Source organism: Myxocyprinus asiaticus, chromosome 32, assembly GCF_019703515.2.
Source record: "Myxocyprinus asiaticus isolate MX2 ecotype Aquarium Trade chromosome 32, UBuf_Myxa_2, whole genome shotgun sequence".
Lineage (NCBI taxonomy): Eukaryota > Metazoa > Chordata > Actinopteri > Cypriniformes > Catostomidae > Myxocyprinus > Myxocyprinus asiaticus.
In genome coordinates, this window is record NC_059375.1 from 43,672,108 (window position 1) to 43,694,810 (window position 22,703).

At 37.7% G+C, this 22,703-nt stretch overlaps 1 protein-coding gene across 2 annotated transcripts in view; it reads left to right on the forward strand.

The window, feature by feature from the left end:
- mtr (5-methyltetrahydrofolate-homocysteine methyltransferase) overlaps positions 1-22,703 on the forward strand; it is a 36,626-nt gene that overhangs the window by 6,437 nt on the left and 7,486 nt on the right. For both annotated transcript variants that reach the window (XM_051667868.1, XM_051667867.1), the window contains 25 exons: positions 1,486-1,575; positions 1,673-1,742; positions 1,846-1,938; positions 2,273-2,379; positions 4,503-4,562; positions 5,609-5,703; positions 5,974-6,074; positions 6,669-6,730; positions 7,675-7,742; positions 7,820-7,899; positions 8,017-8,129; positions 10,557-10,697; positions 10,774-10,959; positions 13,810-13,989; positions 14,082-14,198; positions 14,293-14,433; positions 15,193-15,282; positions 17,696-17,848; positions 17,939-18,046; positions 19,116-19,216; positions 20,205-20,272; positions 21,576-21,696; positions 21,826-21,907; positions 22,156-22,254; positions 22,356-22,431. In XM_051667868.1, coding sequence (XP_051523828.1) covers positions 1,486-1,575; positions 1,673-1,742; positions 1,846-1,938; positions 2,273-2,379; positions 4,503-4,562; positions 5,609-5,703; positions 5,974-6,074; positions 6,669-6,730; positions 7,675-7,742; positions 7,820-7,899; positions 8,017-8,129; positions 10,557-10,697; positions 10,774-10,959; positions 13,810-13,989; positions 14,082-14,198; positions 14,293-14,433; positions 15,193-15,282; positions 17,696-17,848; positions 17,939-18,046; positions 19,116-19,216; positions 20,205-20,272; positions 21,576-21,696; positions 21,826-21,907; positions 22,156-22,254; positions 22,356-22,431 — 2,602 coding nt within the window. The remainder of the gene's footprint in view (positions 1-1,485; positions 1,576-1,672; positions 1,743-1,845; positions 1,939-2,272; positions 2,380-4,502; positions 4,563-5,608; positions 5,704-5,973; positions 6,075-6,668; positions 6,731-7,674; positions 7,743-7,819; positions 7,900-8,016; positions 8,130-10,556; positions 10,698-10,773; positions 10,960-13,809; positions 13,990-14,081; positions 14,199-14,292; positions 14,434-15,192; positions 15,283-17,695; positions 17,849-17,938; positions 18,047-19,115; positions 19,217-20,204; positions 20,273-21,575; positions 21,697-21,825; positions 21,908-22,155; positions 22,255-22,355; positions 22,432-22,703) is intronic.

Sequence of the window (22,703 nt, forward strand, 5' to 3'; positions counted from 1 at the left end):
GTCTAACTGTGGACAGATGAATATCTAATCTCTTCAGGATAACTTTGTAACCCTTTCCAGCTTCATTCAAAGCAATAATTCATGATCATAGGTCTTCTGAGATCTCTTGGTCCATGTCAGCAGATGCTTCTTGTGAATAACAAACTCAAAATGTTTGAGTGCTTTTTATTAGCCAAAGTAGCTCTAACCCACACCTCCAATCTAGTTTCATTCATTGGATGCCAGGTTTGCCAACTCCTGACTCAGCTTTGGTTGACGTCATTAGCTTTGGGGTTCACATACTTTTTCCAACCTGCACTGTGAGTGGTTGAATGATGTATTCAATATGTACAAGAACAATACAATAGTATGTGTGTTATTAATTGAAACAGATTGTGTTTGTTTATTATTGTAACTGAGACAAAATTTTACGTAAATTCAGGTAATTCCAAAGAGTTCACATACTTTTTCTTGCCACTGTATTTAAAACTTTGATGAACAGTGAACAACTGCCCTTCTTATTAGGGGAAATGTTGAATTAATGTTACTTTCATAATTTAATTCATTGTTTTTTTTTTTGTTGGGATTTTTCCCCTTTTTCTCCCAGTTTGGAACGCCCAATTCCCAATGCGCTCTAAGTCCTCGTGGTCGCATAGTGATTCGCCTCAGTCCGGGTGGCGGAGGACGAATCCCAGTTGCCTCCGCGTCTGAGACCGTCAACCCGCGCATCTTATCACGTGGCTTGTTGAGTGCGTTGCCACGGAGACATAGTGCGTGTGGAGGCTTCACGCCATCCACCGCGGCAACCACGCTCAATTCACCATGCGCCCCACCGAGAACAAACCACATTATAGCGACCACAAGGAGGTTACCCCATGTGACTCTACCCTCCCTAGCAACCGGGCCAATTTGGTTGCTTAGGAGACCTGGCTGGAGTCACTCAGCACACCCTGGGATTTGAACTAGCGAACTAGCGAACTCCAGGGGTGGTAGCCAGCGTATTTTACCACTGAGCTCCCCAGGCCCCCATTTAATTCATTGTTGTTGCATTTGTTGATTGGTCTTGGAAGATCTGGAAATATCGGAGAATTTTCAAAATTGTGTTTTACAGGTATTTTTTTTAGTGAATATAAATTAGTTTTTTCTCTGTTCTGAAATATTTAAATTATCTAAATATTGCCCTTTTCTAGAGATTGTGTAGAGTTAAACTTTCTCGCAAGTCAAAGTGATGTCTGATTTGTCAGTGAATCGGTCTTTTGAATCAGTTCTTTTCAATGAATTGGTTGAAACTGTTCACAAATCAGTCTAAATGATTCATTAGCAAATTAGTCTGGCTCAAAATTATTTTTAAAAATCCTGGAAATATCATGGAAATTAATTGTAACTGTTGAAAGTACTTGTGTACTATGTTTACACAATTTCTATTGTTAAAACAGCTGGACAGTATTTTGTCGTTCCAATTAAACGCACTAAATCGAAATGTAAATGAAGTCTCTTCGTCTGCAGGAATATCTTCTGGCAGGTGCTGACATCATCGAAACAAACACGTTCAGCAGCACCAGCGTCGCTCAGGCTGATTATGGGATGGAGGATCTAGTGAGGATCTGTTTCATTCACTAGTTTGATTCATTTGTTCATTCATTTACACATCTTCTCATTCATTCATTAACCTGTTGTGATTTCTTCGTTTCAGGCGTATCGGTTGAATAAGGCGTCCGCAGAACTCGCCAGAAAAGCGGCCGATGATGTCACAGCGCAAACAGGTGCGACTGATACAGTCATAAAATTGTGAATGTCTTCTCTCATGATCTGTCAGTCAGTCTGTGGTTTATAATGAAATGATGATGTCATTATATGTGTTGTCAGGTTGTAAGCGGTTTGTAGCTGGAGCCGTCGGTCCCACCAATAAAACTTTGTCTGTGTCACCGTCAGTGGAGAGACCGGACTTCAGGAATATCAGTAAGACTTTGTGATTAGAGTCCAAAATTAACACTCACCAAGTGTTTTATTTTTTAAATGTTGGAACAACAGTTTGAACCACACGTCTGAATCAAATCAAGGCGATTCAAATGGTTTACTTTTACGTCAATGGAAAATTATCAGCAAAAGTTAAACCAGCGTAAGGTGGTTTGCTGGTCTTAGCTGGTTTAAGATGTTTTAACTGGTATCTGACGAGTGTCCTAAACCTCTATAAAACCATCAAACCAGAGCAGACAGGAACATTGAACCTCATGTGGAATGATGTTAATCATATATGTTGTGTGTGTGTGTGTGTGTGTGTGTGTGTGTGTAGCGTTTGATGAGCTGGTAGATACATACTCCGAGCAGGTCAAAGGTCTTCTGGATGGTGGTGTTGATATTCTGCTGGTGGAGACCATCTTTGACACAGCAAATGCAAAGGTACAACTCAACATACAATATGAAAATTAACTGCTGCTCTCAGTGAGGAAGGTTTTCATCATTTCTGACTAGTGATGTAATGATATCAGTTGTTGATTAGTTGCTATATACGTTATTTATTATTAGTAGTAGTAGTAATGGTTAATACTAAACATAAATGCATTATAACACAATGGACTAAAGTATAATGATGATTAATAGGAAAATAGGTAAATGACGTGATGCTCATTATTTAAAAATACATAACAAATGCAATTCACCTCTTCTGTGATGAACATGTTTTCAATTAATGAGTTCCAAGTCATTTTTATATTTTTTTCTGGGGTTTAAAGTACTTTGTGGTGTAACCATATGGAGAGAAAAAATACTTGTCAAAATATTAATAACTACAGTCTTCATCAACACAAAATAGGTATCGTTTGAAAGCTCAGAAGCTCTACTTTCCAATGCATGTAGACATTATGACCAAAACTGAACAAGTGCTTTGAAATTTGCAGACAAATCGGAAGCGTTCTTTTTTATAATTTATTAAACAATGTGCACTGTACATATTATTGCAATCAGTAAAAACATCAATCTGATCAAATAGTCATGTGTCATATGTTGTTGGAAAGCTCTTAAAAGAGTAGAATACAACCAGCTTATTTGTTTTACTCACAGACAAAAATATAGCGAGTAATAGCTAAGTGTATGTCTTTGACAATTATGTTGGTGTTGCTTATATGCCGTGTTTTCACTTATAACGTCACAAAATATAAACGGAACATAAAATATCACATACCATTATTTAGAGGAGGTGATTATCTTTCAAACGAGTCCACACACAAGATAATCAGATGCACAGATCATTAGATAATCCACATGAAGCACAATGTTACATATGACCACCAGGAGATGGCGCCAAATACATGACACAGACTCAATGATGACTCAAATGACACAGAATGAAACTCATTCTGTGAAATCTCATTACTAAAATCATGTCTGCATGCTATGCAAACCTTTAGTCATTGTTGTGTTTGCATGTGTAATTAGTTCTTATGTACAATTATTATGTTTTATTTGTTTGGAGAAGCTTTTGGACACTATGATAAATTATTTTTGTAATGCTATAACGTTTGATTGCTTTTTCGTATCAACACAAACTTTTTCTCAGTTAAAGTTGACATGATTGGGAACAAAACAAAAGCAGTTTTTCAGAGCAACCTTATTTACACCCAGAGAAATATAATGTCAAAAAATAAAAATAAGAAATAAAGTAAATTTTTGGCTCAATTTATTTGTGATTTATTTATTTTTTAAATCAGTTTCTTAGGCTGAGAGTTTCAGAATGTATCATAATCTATATCATTAAAAATTTGCCACGTTTTCTTTACAGTGATACCAAACACTTGATGCTCCTTGTTTTGTTTTTTTGTTGAGTTGTAAGCCTTTCATTTTGGGTATGCTACTGAAACAGGAAATCTTAAAAAACACATTCAGAGCTTAAAGGGTTAAAAGCTGAAATTCTTGAAAAAAGAAATGTTGGCATGAGTTGTGCCGAATAATCTATTATTATTATTATTATTATTATTTCTTAAAAAAATAAGCAGTGAAATTAGTATTTTTTAAATATGATTAATATTTGAAAACCTTTTGTCCACCAAATCAAAGTCATGTGGTGTAACCATATATGTAGCGATTTTGCTGTCATGTGACAAAAATCATAAAACAGAGAAGATCTCTTTTGACATGCAAGACTGTGTGTCAAGTTTTAAAAACAAATTTTTTTTTTGTCATATCATTAAATATCAATATTTTTACATTTTTATGAAAATGCTCATTTGGTTCAGGTCATTTGGTGCAACCAAGAGAAAACTTTTCTGTATTTATATATAATATATATATATATATATATATATATTTAAAAAATGTGCGATATTTGTAAATATTTTTACTTTTTGGAAATCCCTGACCCTAAGTTTTGCACACTCTCATATATTCAAGGTGCAAGGAAACACTTTTAATACCATGGTTACACCACATGACATTTTAAGTCTTTAAATGCATTTTTCATTAATAATATATTGAAATGACAGTGGACTATGAAAATTCCTGAAAACTGACATCCCTGTTTCTGCTAGGCGGCTTTATTTGCCATCGACAAACTTTTTGAAGACTCTTATAAAGCCCGACCCATATTTGTAAGTATTTACATTTGTATTTTTCTCACTTGATGTTTGACAGGAAACTTGAAGACATCTGTTTCTCTAAATGTATTTAGAAATGTATCTCTGAATGTATATACTTACAGTGGCAAGAAAAAGTATGTGAACCCTTTGGAATTAGCTGGTTTTCTGCATTAATTGGTCATAAAATGTGATCTCATCTTCATCAAAGTCAAGTATAGACAAACACAATGTGCTTAAGCTAACAACACACAAACAATTATAATCTTTCATGTCTTTATTGAACACATCCCATTAAACATTCACAGTGCTGTGGAAAAAGTAAGTGAACCCTTGGATTTATAACTGGTCAATCCTCCTTTGGCAGCAATAACCTCAGCCAAGAGTTTACCATACCTGTTTAATGTTTTCCATATAGTAGACTCATGAACAGAGATGTTAACCAGTTCCAATGATTCCTTCAAGTCTTTATCTGTCACTCTAGGGTTCTTTATTACCTCATTGAGCATTCTGCGGTGTTCCCTTTGAGTCATCTTGACTGGACGGCCACTTCTAGTGAGAGTACCTATAGTACTAAATCATCTCCATTTATAGACAGTTTGTCTTACTGTGGACAGATGAATATCTAAGATCTTCAAGATAACTTTGTAACCCTTTCCAGCTTCATGCAAAGCAATAATTCATGATCGTAGGTCTTCTGAGATCTCTTGGTCCACATCAGTGGCTGCTTCTTGTGAATTGCAATTCATTCATTGGATGCCAGGTTTGCCAACTCCTGACTATAGCTTTTGCTGACGTCATTAGCCTAGGGGCTCACATACTTTCTCCAACCTACACTGTGAATGTTTAATGGGATGTGTTCAATAAAGACATGAAAGATTATAATTGTTTGTTTGTTGTTAGCTTAAGCACATTGTGCTTTGATGAAGATGAGATCACATTTTATGACCAATTCATGCAGAAAACCAGCTAATTCCAGAGAGTTCACTTACTTTTTCTTGCTACTGTATGTTATTTACTTTTATACGTGTGTGTGTGTGTGTGTGTGTGTGTGTGTGTAGATTTCTGGCACTATAGTAGATAAGAGCGGTCGGACTCTCTCGGGTCAGACAGGTGAAGCATTCGTCATCAGCGTGTCTCACGTTAAACCACTGTGGTGAGTCAGACAGTTAACGGGATAGTTTACCAGAAAAAAAACATTTACTCAGCCTTATGTTGTTCCAACCCCGATTGACTTCATTTCTTGTGTTTAGTAGAATGTTCACACTGCTCTTTTATATTACTTTTATGGTGTTTTATTTGAGCTCACTGCACATGAACATCTCCTTTTGTGTTCTGCATGAGGGTGAATAAATGATTACATTTGAGTAAATGATGAGTTGAGATTTATTTTGTAACATGAAGTGTGTCTCTTTCTCTGTCCTAGCATTGGTTTGAATTGTGCTCTGGGTGCATCTGAAATGCGTCCATTTATTGAAGCGATAGGAAAGAGCACTGGAGCTTTCGTCATCTGTTACCCAAACGCAGGTGAGACACTGTTATCGCGTCATACCATACTACTCGTGCTATTTCTGCAATATCAGGGCTAAAAGAAAAACGTTTGTTTTTCACAATGTTATGTTTTAATTACAAAAATGTGTAGGATTTTAATTTGCAGTATGAGCTAGAAAGTATACCGCTATAATGTAACTCTGACACTGTTACGTTCATAAACACACTTGCTGGAAATTGATGATATATGATGCAAAACATTACTGACTTGTTTGTAATTTCCATTAAATGTTGTCTATGATTTTTAACATCTCTTTATTGACTCATTTTATGTGGCTGCCAAAATTGAAGATATATCTATACCAAATTAATTGGATTAAAAATGCCAAATAATCATATTTATTTCAGATGTGATAACAGGATGCCACCTACTGAATTAAACATGCAATGACATCGTATGACAGCAATGTAACATGACTGTTTGAATTAATATCATTGCATACTGTTTCACATGCTGTTTTTTTTAAGTAGGCAGAATGAAGTATAAACTGTACTGTATGCAGTAAACCGTACACTAGAACACGTCTCTGGGTTTCTGTATGTTTTTTTTATCTACGTGTTGTTCTACAGGTCTGCCCAATACGTTTGGAGGGTACGACGAGACCCCTGATGTCACGGCCGCACATATAAAGGTGACACAAAAATCATTATAAAGATTACATTAACTAGTTTATAATCTTATGATAAACATAAATACAACACCCTCATTATTTCATTGAATATCTCGGCCTCTGAGTGGACTAGAAGATCAATCTAGGTGTCATTAGAAAGCTGAGATGATATAAAACATTTTATCATCAATAGTCAAAAACGTATTTTCTGATGATTTGTTTTGCATGCTTTTCCTTCGGGATGGCATATTTTGTTCTGGAGATCTAAGATATAACATTAGATTTTTCACACAAGCAAGCTCACAGACAAGTAAACAATGGCTCATTTTTTAGTAAACTTCCTAAAGTAAAAGCAGATATAAAGTTTTTGTCTGTTTAGGACTTTCAGCAGCAGTTATCAGTGCATAAAAGAGACGTTTGTATTTTATGACTTACTGAAGTCATATTTCACTTTGTGATTCTTTTTGAAAATCGTTCGAACTGTGGTATTAGGGCAACAAAATAAACTGTACAGTCACATTCCTGAGAATGAAAGCTTTCATTTGATATGTGACTTGTCCATTTAGGTGCTATGTGACTTATTTTTATATACATGTCTTCCCCAATACCTCTAGGGGGCGCTAATTTATTACGCGATTGCTTTCAGGCCTTATTTTGTTATTTTAAGTAACATAAGTGCAGAAGTGATGGGTAAGCTCTGTAAATTCAGATTCTAAGCTTTCAAATGATGCCTCATATGCCTAACTTATGTATAAGGAGACTTTAACGTTTTAAGCGTAAACCTTTTTCGTGATATAGCGCCCCCTTTGGTTTAAGGGGTTAACCATTGCATTACAAAATTTTGCTGCACTAAATATACAAGATAAAATTGATTTATAAAGGATTTGACATTTATGAGCAGTGTCATGAGAAATACATTATTCTCTTAAAAAGGCAAAATGTTATTTTGTGTGTGTGTGCTGCAGGAGTTTGCTGTGGACGGTTTGGTGAATGTTGTTGGCGGCTGCTGTGGAACGACACCTGAGCACATCCGGTGTGTGAACGGTTACTATCGAGTGTGTCTTTATGTGGTGATCTCTGAATTAAAGTGTGTGTTTGTGTGTGTTTCAGGGCGATTGCTGACGGTGTCCGTCACGTCCAACCCAGAGTTCCTCCTAAAGACGTTTATAATGATCATATGCTGCTCTCAGGTAAATGTTATAATGGTTGTACAGGTGACGGATGTTTTAAAATCACTCTCTCTGTCTGAGTTTATTCTTTTATGTCATGGGCTTGTAGTATTTGACGTAGTTTGTCTGTGTCTTTAGGTCTGGAGCCATTCCGAATCGGTCCGTACACAAACTTCGTAAACATCGGCGAACGCTGTAACGTGGCTGGATCACGCAGGTTTGCCAAACTTATCATGGCCGGGAATTATGAGGTAAATCATGTAACGCATAAATATGTTACGCCAAACTGTTCTGGAAATTAAATTAACCACCAATAGCGGATATGACTGTTAATAGAATACACTTGAAATCAAGCAAAATCAGCCACTGAAACATTTTCATGGACAGTAGAAAAATGGATAACTGTTTAGTATTATTGAAACCTGGAACCTAATACAAACCTCATATTAATATGTGCCAAACTGAACTTTTGGAAGAACATGATTAACTTTTTTAGTACACCAGCTCATAAAAGAGAATTTTTACGAAAGATCTAATTTAATTAGATTAATTATGGAGAAATGGACAAAATGTAACAATTATGAACAATGTTTTTTTTAAATTTTTTTTTATGTTATTTCCTCTTTTTCACCCAATTTGAAATGCCCAATTCCAAATTCGTTCTAAGTCCTCATGGTCGTGTAGTGACTCGCCCAGTTGCCTCCACGTCTGAGACCGTCAACCCGCGCATCTTATCACGTGGCTTGTTGAGCGCGTTACCATGGAGACATAGCGCGTGTGGAGGCTTCACGCCATCCACTGAGGCAACCACGCTCAACTCACCACGCGCCCCACCGAGAACGAACCACATTATAGCGACCATGAGGAGGTTACCCCATGTGACTCTACCCTCCCTAGCAACCGGGCCAATTTGGTCACTCGGCACACCCTGAGATTCGAACTAGCGAACTCCAGGGGTGGTAGCCAGCGTATTTACCACTGAGCTACCCAGGCCCCCTTAAATTATTAATGTTGAAAATATTGTAAAATAAATAATAAATGTTCTATATATTATACAATTTTAAAATATATGTGAAAGAAATAATATATAGAAATTTTCATGTCTCTATTTTTTTTTCTTATGTTTTTTCTTTTTTTTTTTTTTGCTCCTGAAAAAAATGCATGGAAGAGCTATGATGAAGTAGAAGATATACTTTTTTTTAGTTATGTTTTTTCACTTTTCCAAATTACAATAAAAAATTAAGTGTAAATAAAAAAGAGTAACTGTAGATATCTGTCGATTAAAATATTTAATGACGATTAATCGCGTGATTTTCATAGTTAATCACGATTAATCTCAGATTTTGAAACTGCATTTACATGATTCGTGCCGCTTTGAACTCCACATGAAAAGCGCTTGCAGAGAACGTCTTGTTTTGCTCTTATCGCTGGCACTGTTCATGTAATGATGCATTGAATTGACCGGTAAGATGGAAGGGCAGCGTGACGCTTGGGGAAATTGTGTTTTTTTTTTTTTTTTTTTTTCTTCACTCCAGTGATTCGTGTAAATGTGGTTTATCACAGGTCCCCTCTCGGTTTGTTTTGTAACATAATTTTCTGTTAAGAGGTCCTCTCTCCACTTGATCATTGACACAGAATCACTGTTGTGTGTGTTTGTGGTGTGCACTAGGGCTGTCACAATCGATTATGTTGGTAATCGATTAATCTAACAATTATTCTGACGATTAATCGAGTAATCTGAAAAATTAATAACTCAGATTGTTGTCGAGGTAAAGTCACATTTGGCTAAAATGTGTTCATTTGCCTAAGTTTTATCAATATCAATAGCTAACAGACACCCAAAGCAGGTCTATAATATAAAAATGTATATAATTCACGCTGACAGAGATTGGCTACTCCAGGTGTGCCCAACTTTTTTTTTTTTTTTTTTTTTTTTAACTAGTTCAACACGATCTAGACATTTCAGTTTAGAACTCAAATATTAGAAAGCAGACCATGCAAATAAAATATTTTATCTTTTCAGAAACAATGTCTACTTATCAATCTTGTTCATTGAGAATGAGTTATATTCATGGTTTAATATTTTATGGAGATGAAACGCGGTATTAGTTGTCTCTTACTGTACATGCAACACGGAATACAATATTCACAGTAATCACGTCATTGAGAGATACAAGTTTCCACTCATTTCTCTTTAAGGTAAGCCCGTTTTATGCGGTGTCTGCAGGGTGCGAGCGTGCACAGCTGTGTTTTTAACGGCTCATGATGATATTGATATATACACGGTGATGTATGATAAAAGCCTATATTGCAAATGATTGTGTAGATAAATAGGTTTAGAGTGTTTTTCAAATCTAAAGTGAAGCGCTGTCACATAGCTGACACCTCTTGCCGTTATGTGTTCAGATCCTCATGATCCGCCTTATTTGTCGATTCAGCAATTTTGTAGTCAAGTAATTTTTTTGAATCGAGTAATCGTGACAGCCCGACTGTGTGTGTCGGTTTAATGACCCTCAGAACTCAGATGGAGCTTAATAAAATTCAGAAATCGTAATCGCATAAAAAAATGAACACGTTAAACATAAAATTGATTGCATGCTTTAACACGTTAATTTTGACAGCTTTACTAAAAATGCTTTTTTTTTTTAATAAGTGGATTAATGCATATGTGTGTGTAGGAGGCTCTGAGTATCGCTAAAGCTCAGGTGGAGATGGGCGCACAGGTTCTGGACATTAACATGGATGAGGGGATGCTGGACGGACCGACTGCCATGACCCGCTTCTGTAACCTCATCTCATCTGAGCCCGACATCGCCAAGGTGGGTGGACTTGAATATTCAGCTGTTAGCTGTACTAGATCAGACCCTGACCCTTAACCTCTGACATGTGCTCCAGGTACCCCTGTGTATCGACTCATCCAATTTTGCGGTGATAGAGGCGGGGCTTAAGTGTTGCCAGGGGAAGTGTATCGTCAACAGCATCAGCCTCAAAGAAGGCGAGGAAGACTTCCTGCTGCGGGCCAGACAGGTCCGTCGCTACGGTGCCGCAGTGGTCGTCATGGCGTTTGATGAGGAGGGGCAGGTGGGTAATTAGGCATTTTTTTATTATATATTTTGCTCTCCAGTGAAACATACAGTTGAAGTTTGATTTGTATGAGTTCAAATCACTATGAGCACTATATAAATGTAATGCGTGACTCTGCAAACAGCTGTAGTTATGTTAGTTTGACCTATGTTGTCTGTATTATTCTAAATAATAGGTGATAACATTTGTGTTTGTGTGAGATTTCAGAGGTCAGATGTCCTGGTCGAATCAATACAAAAGAAAGAAAAAATGTACATTTATATTTTGCATGAACAAAATGAAGCGATTTAGTACCATTATTATTTTCAGGACATTTAAGCCCATTTTACCTCCCAGTTCTCATTACCGTATTACAGTAGGGATGCATGATTTGGCCAGAAAGTCATATTGTGATTTATTTGGAAAAATATTGCGATTTCAACTGCGATTATGTTCTGTCAAAACTGGTTATATGTAAGCGTTCTGCTCAATGTCACTGTTAACTGAATTAAAAATAATTTCAGTGTTTTTTTTATTTTTTATTTTATTCCCTTTTCTCCCCAATTTGAAAAGCCCAATTCCCACTACTTAGTAGGTCCTCATGGTGGCGCAGTTACTCACCTCAATCCGGGTGGCGGAGGACAAGTCTCAGTTGCCTCCGCTTCTGAGACCGTCAATCCGCGCATCTTATCACGTGACTCGTTGTGCATGACACCGCGGAGACTCACAGCATGTGGAGGCTCATGCTACTCTCCACGATCCACACACAACTTACCACACGCCCCATTGAGAGCGAGAACCCCTAATCACGACCACGAGGAGGTTACCCCATGTGACTCTACCCTCCCTAGCAACCGGGCCAATTTGGTTGCTTAGCAGACCTGGCTGGAGTCAAATTTCAGTATTGTTTTAAGCTGTTGCTTAGTTTTTGCTGTCAAAAATACTGTTGGTTGATTGAATAATTAAATAAACACACAATATTCCATTTTACTCTTTACTCTTGGCCTTAAAAACAAGTAGCGTACACAAACTATTCTCTACTGGCTTAATGTCAAACTGAAGTTGAACTGATAACCCATTGGAGTAATTAAACTTAAAGTGAAAATTTTGGTTAGCTTGTCAGCGTTTCATGTAATTACTTGTATTCATTATTTTATTATTTCATTTAGCAATGCATTATATTAAAGTATCTAATTGTTTTATATAGATTTATTATATGTACGTTCCTTTTCATTTTGTTGGATTTTGGTAATATTAGTTCTGCTTTTACTTGTTGCCGCTGGGAGTGTAATAATGGCGACACGCACACTCTCTCGCGAGGTAAACAGATGACGGGAGAATGGAGGAAGAGCACATGTTTCAGGACTCTACAGGTGCTACTGTTAATGCTGTTTGCTCAGTTATCATTTAATAAAGATGTTTGACTTAAACCCCATCTTGTATTCTGTGTTATTATTAGGTTATCTGTGCCTGGCGGAGAAGGAGACATTGCTACCACAGATGATAATAATTAAAAACCGCTTCACGCAGAACGTGCCGGTTTAATGTAAATATAGTACTTAGTGCACGTAAGCAAACGGAACCGAAGCATTTCTGTTTTTTGAGCATCAGATGAAGTTGTGAAAACACTGTTATAATGCTGTAACTTAATATAGACTGGACAGAGCAGCACAAATAAACTTTGAAGGGAGCAGACTATTTATTTATTTAATTGAACCGCAGCCTTTACGATTTAATAATTGCACGAGGTCATATCGCGATTTCGATTTTATTTCGATTAATTGCGCAGCCCTATACTACAGTAAAAAAAAAAATTAAGGCATTACAAGGAAGTGAATTATGAATACTTAAAAAAGTTAATGTTTTGCATTGCGGTAATGAGAAATGTTTATATTGTAAGAAACTTTTTTTTATCATTTTTGCCCCTCTTTGTCCTGTATTAAAGGGGTCAAGTCATGAAAAACAGGTTTGTTCTTGTTCTCTCCAATTATAACCAGAAAAATGAAAATTTGGTGCGTTCCATATAGTCGCATTTTTCTTTGTATACCCTCGCGTTAATTTAGAACACTTGATTATCCAATAAAAATAACACAATATGCATTAAAGTGAGAATTAAAATATTGTCATTCACTGATTGTTTTATATTTCACCTCTAGAGGCCGCTGTTATACTGTGGAACCAAGTTGTTCTAACTTCAGAATCTTCCTGCTCTGGCCACAGAGAAACACAGAGGCATAAAAAAAAAAAACTATCAACATAGATTTTTGCTGATAACTGACCGATCCAAAAACCAATTATCGGCACCGATTTATTGGTAAAACCAATATATCGGTCTACGTCATTCTCAGACATGTAATGCTAGAATCCTCCAGCTCCGGCCACAGAGGAACATGGGGGAATAATAAAAAAAAAGATCTGCAACTATCAGTATAGATTTTTGCTGATAACCGATAGTTCCAAAAAGCAACCATCGGCACAGATTAATCGGTAAAATCGATATATCGGTCTACCTTGATCTCAGATATGTAATGTTAGAATACTCCAGGGCCGGCCACAAAGGAACATGGAGGAATAATACAACAAACTATCTGCATATATTTTTGCAGATAACTGATAGTTCCAAAAAGCAACTATCGGCACTGATTAATCGGTAAAACCGATATATCGGTCTACCTTGATCTCAGATATGTAATGTTAGAATACTCCAGCGCCGGCCACAAAGGAACACGGAGGAATAATACAACAAACTATCGACATATATATTTTTGCAGATAACTGATAGTTCCAAAAAGCAACTATCATCACTGATTAATCGGTAAAACCGATATATCGGTCTACCTTGATCTCAGACATGTAATGTTTTTCCAGGCGACAGAAACAGATGAGAAGGTGAGGATCTGCTCAAGAGCATTTCATCTCCTCATCAGTAAGGTGGGCTTCAACCCCAATGACATCATCTTTGACCCCAACATCTTGACCATTGGCACAGGCATGGATGAGCACAGCATGTATGCCGTCAACTTCATCAGAGCCACGAGACTTTTAAAGGTTTGCCAGAGAAATCACAACATATTTCTGGAGTTTCCTTCTTGTTACAAGATAAATGTCTTGCGATTCTGTCTATCTGTTTTTGTCTGTAGGAGAGTTTGCCGGGTGCTCGGGTCAGTGGAGGTCTTTCTAACCTCTCGTTCTCCTTCAGAGGGATGGAAGCCATCAGAGAAGCCATGCACGGAGCCTTCCTCTACCACGCCATCAAGGTGTGACCTCCATTGCTGCTCAGTCTTTCAGTAAAACTCATGTTTACTGTCACTCATCATTAAAGACAAGAATGAAACATATGTCTGTGTTCAGGATGGGATGGATATGGGAATCGTGAATGCTGGCAGTCTGCCGGTGTATGACGACATTGATAAAGAACTTCTACTGCTTTGTGAGAACCTGATCTGGAACCGAGATCCAGAAGCCACTGAGAAACTGCTGCTGTATGCACAGGTTAGTGACTCAAATGCAACTTATGTGATGTTCTGGGTTCAATACGAGTTAAGCTCAATATACAGCATTTGTGGCATAAAGTTGATTACCTCAGTTAATTTTGACTCGTTCCTCCTTTGCTTTAAAAAAGCAAAAATCTGGGGCTTGGGTAGCTCAGCAAGTAAAGACGCTGACTACCACACCTGGAGTCGCGAGTTCGAATCCAGGGTGTGCTGAGTGACACCAGCCAGGTCTCCTAAGCAGCCAAAATGGCCCGGTTGCTAGGGAGGGGAGTCACATGAGGTAACCTCCTCGTGGTCGCTATAATGTTGTGCGTGGATGCTGTGGAGAATAGCGTGAAGCCTCCACACGCGCTAGGTCTCCGCGGTAACGCGCTCAACAAGCCACGTGATAAGATGCGTGGATTGACGGTCTCAGACGCGGAGGCAACTGAGATTCGTCCTCCGCCACCCGGATTGAGGCGAGTCACTACGCCACCACGAGGACTTAGAGCGCATTGGGAATTGGGTGTTCCAAATTGGGGAGAGAAGGGGAGAAAAAAGCAAAAATGTGTGTTCCAGTGAGACACTTACAATGGAAGTCAATGGGGTCAATCTGTAAACATTAAAATACTCAGTTTCAAAAACACAAGACATAAACAATATGTGCTGACCAGCTCAGATCTTTAAACGATAATCCACAGCTCAACTTTCATTGAACTCTGTCTATAATAATGAACACTTGTCTGTCTGATATAATATTTGTTGTGTTTTTAAATAGAATAACGCTAAAGGAGGAAAGAAAGTGATTCAGACAGACGAGTGGAGACACAACAGTGTGGAGGAAAGACTTGAGTACGCTCTTATAAAGGTCAGTTTGAATCATCTGCTCAGTTTGTAAAACTAATTTCTGTCTCTTGTCAGTGGTCTTCATACAGTATTAACACTGTGCTTTGCTTGTGAGTGATATATATTTTACTTACTAAAAAAACTCTGTTTGCATGCACACTTAAAATCGAGTTACAGTGGGTTTTTGCATAGTTGAGCTACAGCTTTCATGCATGGCACAATGCACAGTTTGATAGAAGGACTTCAGCTGAGGAAGTGTAAATATACGTTAAGGGGTCCTGGGTAGCTCAGCAAGTAAAGACGCTGACTACCACACCTGGAGTCGCAAGTTCAAATCCAGGGCGTGCTGAGTGACTCCAGACAGGTCTCCTAAGCAACCAAATGGCCCGGTTTGCTAGGGAGGGTAGAGTCACATGGGGTAACCTCCTCGTGGTCGCTATAATGTGGTTCTTGCTCTCGGTGGGGCACGTTGTGAGTTGTGTGTGGATGCCGCGGAGAATAGCGTGAAGTCTCCACACGCGCTATATCTCCGCGGTAACGCGCTCAATAAGCCACGTGATAAGATGCGTGGATTGACGGTCTCAGACGTGGAGGCAACTGAGATTCGTCCTCCTCCACCCGGATTGAGGTGAGTCACTACGCCACCACGAGGACTTAGAGCACATTGGGAATTGGGCATCCGCAAATCTCAGTTGCCTCCGCGTCTGAGACCGTCAATCCGCGCATCTTATCACGTGGCTTGTTGAGCACGTTACCACGGAGACGTAGCATGTGTGGAGGCTTCACGCTATTCTCCGCGGCATCCACGCACAACTCGCCACGTGCCCCACCGAGAGCGAGAACCACATTATAGTGACCACGAGGAGGTTACCCCATGTGACTCTACCCTCCCTAGCAACCAGGCCGATTTGGTTGCTTAGGAGACCTTACTGGAGTCACTCAGCACGCCCTGGATTCAAACTCACGACTCCAGGTGTGGTAGTGAGCGTCAGTACTCGCTGAGATACCCAGGCTCCCCCTGGAGTGCTGCTTTTTAAGATGCTGTGTAAGGTAAAATAAATGTATTGGGACACCTGTGTTCTGTCATATGGGTTGTGCTACGTCGGGCGTCTTCAGAGCAAGAACGCGGTCGGTCTGAACGGCCCCTGAGAAGTGTCTTTTCAAACTCCGTGTGAAGTTGAAAGGAGTTAATTTTGGAAAAGCGCGTCTTGAGATTCCTGCGTTCACTCTTAATTTTGTAATTATATGCACTTTAGTTTAAAAAAGGGATGCATTTTGCAGTTTATATGCATTCGTTGTGCTCTCTTGTGCACTCAAGAGACAACGTTGATTTAAAATGTTATGTCGCTTTTTTTCCCTAACTGAAATAAGGTCTTTTGATTTTGAATATAATTAAAGTCAAATTTTTAAGTGAAAATTGCATTTTAGTTTGTCAGCACCTTTTGACAGCCCTAATATATGTTGTGCTTCAGCTCTGTTTTTTGGAGCAACCATGCGCTCAACAGGCCCCATTTCCACCTGGTATTAAGATGCGTTTCGGGTGATGTGTTCACATGCATTCAGGTGAGACACATCGCAGTTTACACCTGGTCACTTAAATGCATCTCATGTGAGCACTATGACGACATGCATCAATCACTCTGTCAGTGTGTTACTGCATGAAAAGACAAAGAAAGCATGATAAAACGGTGTTTCTCCCAGATGTGGTTAAAATTGAATCTAAACACAAACACGACATGTCAAGCAGAATTGTCCATTATTTTAGTGGATTACCTGCATTAAGGAACTTCAGGTGTTCGTGCTCTCATCTGTGTTGATATCAGACACACTAAAGAAGATCTGTGAAGCTGTCGTGATTGTGTATGTATTTGCTTTTTAACATTTTCCGATCGGACTGTTATTTCCTTTTAAAGCCGCTGGTAACCGGCAAAGTTGAAACTCTTGTTTTTGCGCAGCGGTTGATTGACAGGTGAGGGGTGGCGCTTCACTGCTGCCTGGTCACACACAGGATGGATTAGCATTTACACCTCAAATACGATCTGGTGACATGCGTCTTTTAGCACATTCGTATGTGGTTTTTGTGATCCGATCACAAAGCGTTTTAGACCCCGTTTGTATTTAGGACTGACCACATGTGATCGATCACCTGAAATGCATCATAATAGCAGGTGGAAACGAGGTCTACGGCAAGTTGTGGTCCGACTAACATGTATGCATGACGGACGAATTTGAGCTAAAATTGCTTTTTCAAGGTCTGTCTAGGTAAAGTGTGTTTACATGACACTTATGTATTGGTGACTGAAACCAAACCTTTAGAGTGCATGTAAACACACTGACCGAAACACACACCATTGTTGATTATTTTAAAACAGTCTTTAGAAATCGAACAGAATGAATCATTGCGTTAAACACATGTATGAATGTTATAATCTCAGGGTATAGAGAAGTATGTAGTAGAGGACACAGAAGAGGCACGAGCTCAGACGGACCGATACCCACGACCGCTGCACGTCATCGAGGGTCCACTCATGAACGGCATGAAGACTGTAGGAGATCTGTTCGGAGCGGGGAAGATGTTCTTACCTCAGGTACAAATGAACGGCAGTCCTCTTTTAAACACACAGCGGTTAAATCCTTCTGCAGTCCATTACAGTGTGTGTGTGTGTGTGTGTTATCAGGTGATAAAATCAGCTCGTGTGATGAAGAAAGCCGTTGGGTATCTGATTCCCTTCATGGAGACGGAGCGAGAGCAGATGATGGCCGATTCTGGATCTCATGAAGATATAGTGAGTTCAGTTCTCATGTGAAATAACTTTAGTTTCCTTAACATTTTCAAGCTCACTTTGAAGAGGTCAGTACATTCAATCATTTTGTCAGGTCAATTATTCTGCCGATAATTCACTTTTTTTTTTTTTATTTAATTTTTTTTATTTCATTTCGGCAAGCTTGTGTCACATCTGATCTATTTTCATTCAATTGTATTATGAGTTATTCCACATCAAAACAACCAAACTTCAGAAACTTATATTTTTATTTAGTCAGGTAAACATAAATGACGATGAAAGCCAAAATATGAAATGTCATGGATCAATATTTACTGAGTAATCCATTGTTTTGTAGAGGGGGGTCAAAATTACTATATTCGCCTATGATTTTGGAGCAAAACTACAGGTCAAAAAAATACCCATAGAAAGGTGTCAGTGTCCTGATTGTATTTGTACACAGAGATCAGTAGATCTATTACTAACATCAGTTGACTTCAGCACCTCTTGTTGCATTATACGCCAATGGAGCGAGTCCAAAAATGGGGAAAAGCACTTTTTTTTGTGTTGTTTTTCCTAAGTTTGAGTGTCTATAACTCCAGATGTTTTAAAGATATCTTAATATCCTTTTACATTCTGGTTCAAAACAAACTTTCCTTTTTGTATCTTTATTTTTAAGACCCTATGTCGTTCAATCCCAGAGATATGGGGCTCTCAATGTGGCTCCAAAATCATAGGCGAAAATTGTCATTTTGACCCCCTGAACAAAATAATGGATTACTCAGTAAATATTGATCTATGGCATTTATTATTTTAGCTTTCATCATTTTCATCATTCACCAGTAAAATAAATGTCAAAAATAACATTTTGAGCCAGAGACCTCTGAGTTGACGTGGAATGACACGTGTATAGATCAGCCACCCTGTTCTCTAAATATCAGTACTGGCATTGGCCATAAAAAATATTTAAAAGATCAGTCGAACAATTATATGGATATGTTTCCTTTTGGACTCTGTATGAAGACGCTGCTAGATTTAGTGATTTAGTTTTGTAAGAGTGTAATGACACTTGTGTGATTGTGTGCTCTTGCAGGACCCGTATCAGGGGACGGTGTTGTTGGCCACAGTGAAAGGAGACGTTCATGACATCGGTAAAAACATAGTTGGTGTCGTTCTGGGCTGCAACAACTTCAGGTTAGCAGATCCAATCAGAACACCGAATACAAAGTCTCTGATACTGAATGAGTGTTTGTGCAACTGATTGAAATCTGTCAAGCACTATAAATTATAATTAATTATATGCTTTGTTATCAAGAGTTTATTATGTGCTTTTATATCTAGTATTTCGATCTAGTCGCTAAAAGGCTATAGAAGGTGACGTCCAAAACATGGAGATTTGATTCAGAGTCTTAGCAAATTAGGATAATATAAAAATAGTATTTTTAATTCCTTGTTTTTAATTATTTTGTATAATTTTGTGTAATTGCAAAACATTTTAAATGTTTGATAGGCATACCTTTACTATTGATCTTTTGTATTTATTTATTTATTTTTTCCCCAAAAGTTTGTAGTGTGTTTTTTTTTATATATATATATTAGTATTTTTATAGTCCAAATAAAAAATAAAAAATACTGTATAATACTGATTATACATTTTTACTTATATTATTGTGTGTGGATTTACTTAACTGTACTCTGGGTACAAATATGTTCCCAGAAAATATCTAAATATGACAAAACCTCCCTTTGGAGACATCCAATGATGTCCTGAATTGGAAGAATTATTTTTAAAAAAACAAAATAAATAATAATAATTAAAAAAAAAAAAAAACAATATATATATATATATATATATATATATATATATATATATATATATATATATATATATATAAAATATTATTATTATTATTTTTTTAATAATAATAATTTTTTTTTTTTATGCAAATTGTTTTTAAGGGTTTGCCTTTATATAAAAACAGTAGAAGTGTGTGGGTGGGGGGGGGGGATGCTCAGGGCATGTAACTGAGTGTCATTTCTCTAAACGCTGTTATTAAGTGTGTTTAGGCTCTGACCGCTGCGGGTGTGTGATGTCTGTTGTTTAAACACAGCCATCAATCATTCTTACATCAGCACAGAGCCACAGGCACATGACGTAAGCTCTGTGTGTGTGTGTCCTCAGGGTCATTGATCTGGGAGTGATGATTCCATGTGACAAGATCTTACGGGAGGCGATTCAAAGTAAAGCAGGTCAGTGTCTCCATCGGCTCGCTCAGATACACTGAAATACACTGTTTACATGCCTGATACAGTATATTCACTGTCAGAAAGGCTTATAACTTCACAAAAAAACAAGGAGGGTCAAGTGTTTGGTATCATTGTAAAGAAAACTTTTTAAATTTTCTAATGATATAGATTATGATACATTCTGAGACTTTCCACCTAAGAAACTGTTACAAAAGATTAGCCAAAAATATACTTTATTTCTTATTTGACATTATACATCTCTGGGGGTAAATAAGGTGGCTCTGCTTTTGTTTTGTTCCCAATCGTGTCAACTGTATCTGAGAAAATATTTGTGTCGATACGACAAAGCAATCAAAAGTTATAGCATTACAAAAATAATTTATCATAGTGTCCAAAAATGTCTCCAAATAAAATAAAACATAATAATTGTACATAAGAACTAATTACACATGCAAACACAACAATGACTAAAGGTTTGCATAGCATACAGACATGATTTTAGTAATGAGATTTCACAGAATGAGTTTCATTCTGTGTCATTTGAGTCATCATTGAGTCTGTGTCATGTATTTGGCGCCATCTCCTGGTGGTCATATGTAACATTGTGCTTCATGTGGATTATCTAATGATCTCTGCATCTGATTACACCTCCTTTAAATAATGTAATGTGATATTTTATTTTTCGTGAAGTTATAAGTGAAAATGCGGCATATAAGCAACACCAACATTGTCAAAGACATATAGTTAGCTATTACTCACTATATTTTTGTCTGTGAGTAAAACAAATAGGCTGGTTGTATTCTACTCTTTGAGAGCTTTCCAATAACATATGACACATGACTATTTGATCAGTTTGATGTTTTTACTGATTGCAATAATATATACATTAATTGTTTTTTTTTTAATAAAGGATCAAAACGGAGCACTTCTGATTTGTCTGCAAATTTCAAAGCACTTGTTCAGTTTTGGTCATAATGTCTACATGCATTGGAAAGTAGAGCTTCTGAGCTTTCAAAACGATACCTATTTTGTGTTGGTCAAGACTGCAGTTTTGAATATTTTGACGATTGTTTTCTCTCGTGGGCTCATCTGAGCTTAAAGGGTTAATTGAAATACATTTTCAGTGAATACAGATATCTACAGCTACACTGGATAGACTTAAAATGTTAGTTGGCAAATACAAACAGAGGGCACTTTTTACCCTCACATTTTATATATCTGGGGCAATTTTGTCCCTACAGATATAACCATCTGTGTTTACATGTGTGTAACACATATGTCTCTGTGTGTGTGTGTGTGTGTGTAGATGTAATCGGTCTGTCTGGGCTGATCACGCCGTCTCTGGATGAAATGATTTATGTTGCTAAAGAAATGGAGCGTTTGGGGTTGAAGATTCCTCTGCTGATCGGTGGAGCCACGACATCAAAGTATGACATAAACTAAAGTGAAACTACACCACAATCAGTCATGAATTTAACACATTGTTCATGTATGTTCTGGTGAACAGCTATTCAGTGTGTGTTATTGATGATTTTTGTGTGTTTGTGTGTTGACAGGACTCACACTGCTGTTAAAATAGCTCCACGCTACAGCGCACCAGTCATCCATGTACTTGACGCGTCTCGCAGTGTAGTTGTGGTGAGACACCTGTCTGTCTGTCTCTGTCTGTCTGTCCCCTGGAAAAAACAGTCTATTAACTGTATCTTGTCTTAACTTTATATGGCCATCATTTATTTAAATATGTTCATGTCAAAATGTTTTTTGTGGATAGTTAGACAAATTATTACAGATATAAATATGAATGCACTGAGCCAAAGCAGATCAATTGACCTTTGACCCTTTATACAATAAATGTTTTTGATGATGAAGATTTTCTCTCTCTGCAGTGTTGTCAGCTGTTGGATGAAGGTGTTCGTGAAGATTACTTTGAGGAGATCAAAGAAGAGTATGAAGACATCAGACACGATCACTATGATTCACTGAAGGTGTGCCAGTCATGTGATCTGCCTCAATCGCTTCATTTAACAGCTTGTTTGCAAGGAAGTGTAATTCTGTAAGAGCTGACATTTGTCTTTTTTTACTTCAGGATAGAAGATTTTTGTCGCTGAATCAGGCCAGAGAGAAAGGCCTCCATATAGACTGGCTGTCTCAACCAAGACCAGGTAATATCTGGACTCGTCCTGCCTACAGATGAACTCTTAACTAGACTCTGACTCACCTGTGGTTGCTAGAACAGGTGAAATTTGACTCACTTGACTTGCCAGAACCACTTTTGCACGAGCAAGCACCACTCACAATTTTTTCAGAACATTTTAAAATCGTCATTTTTGCAATTCTGTTTTTTTTTTTTTACTGATAATACCACAGAAATGCATTGTTGGGAAGGAACTAACTTAACTCATTAAACTCGGGTACATTTTTGGGCTGCCACCTG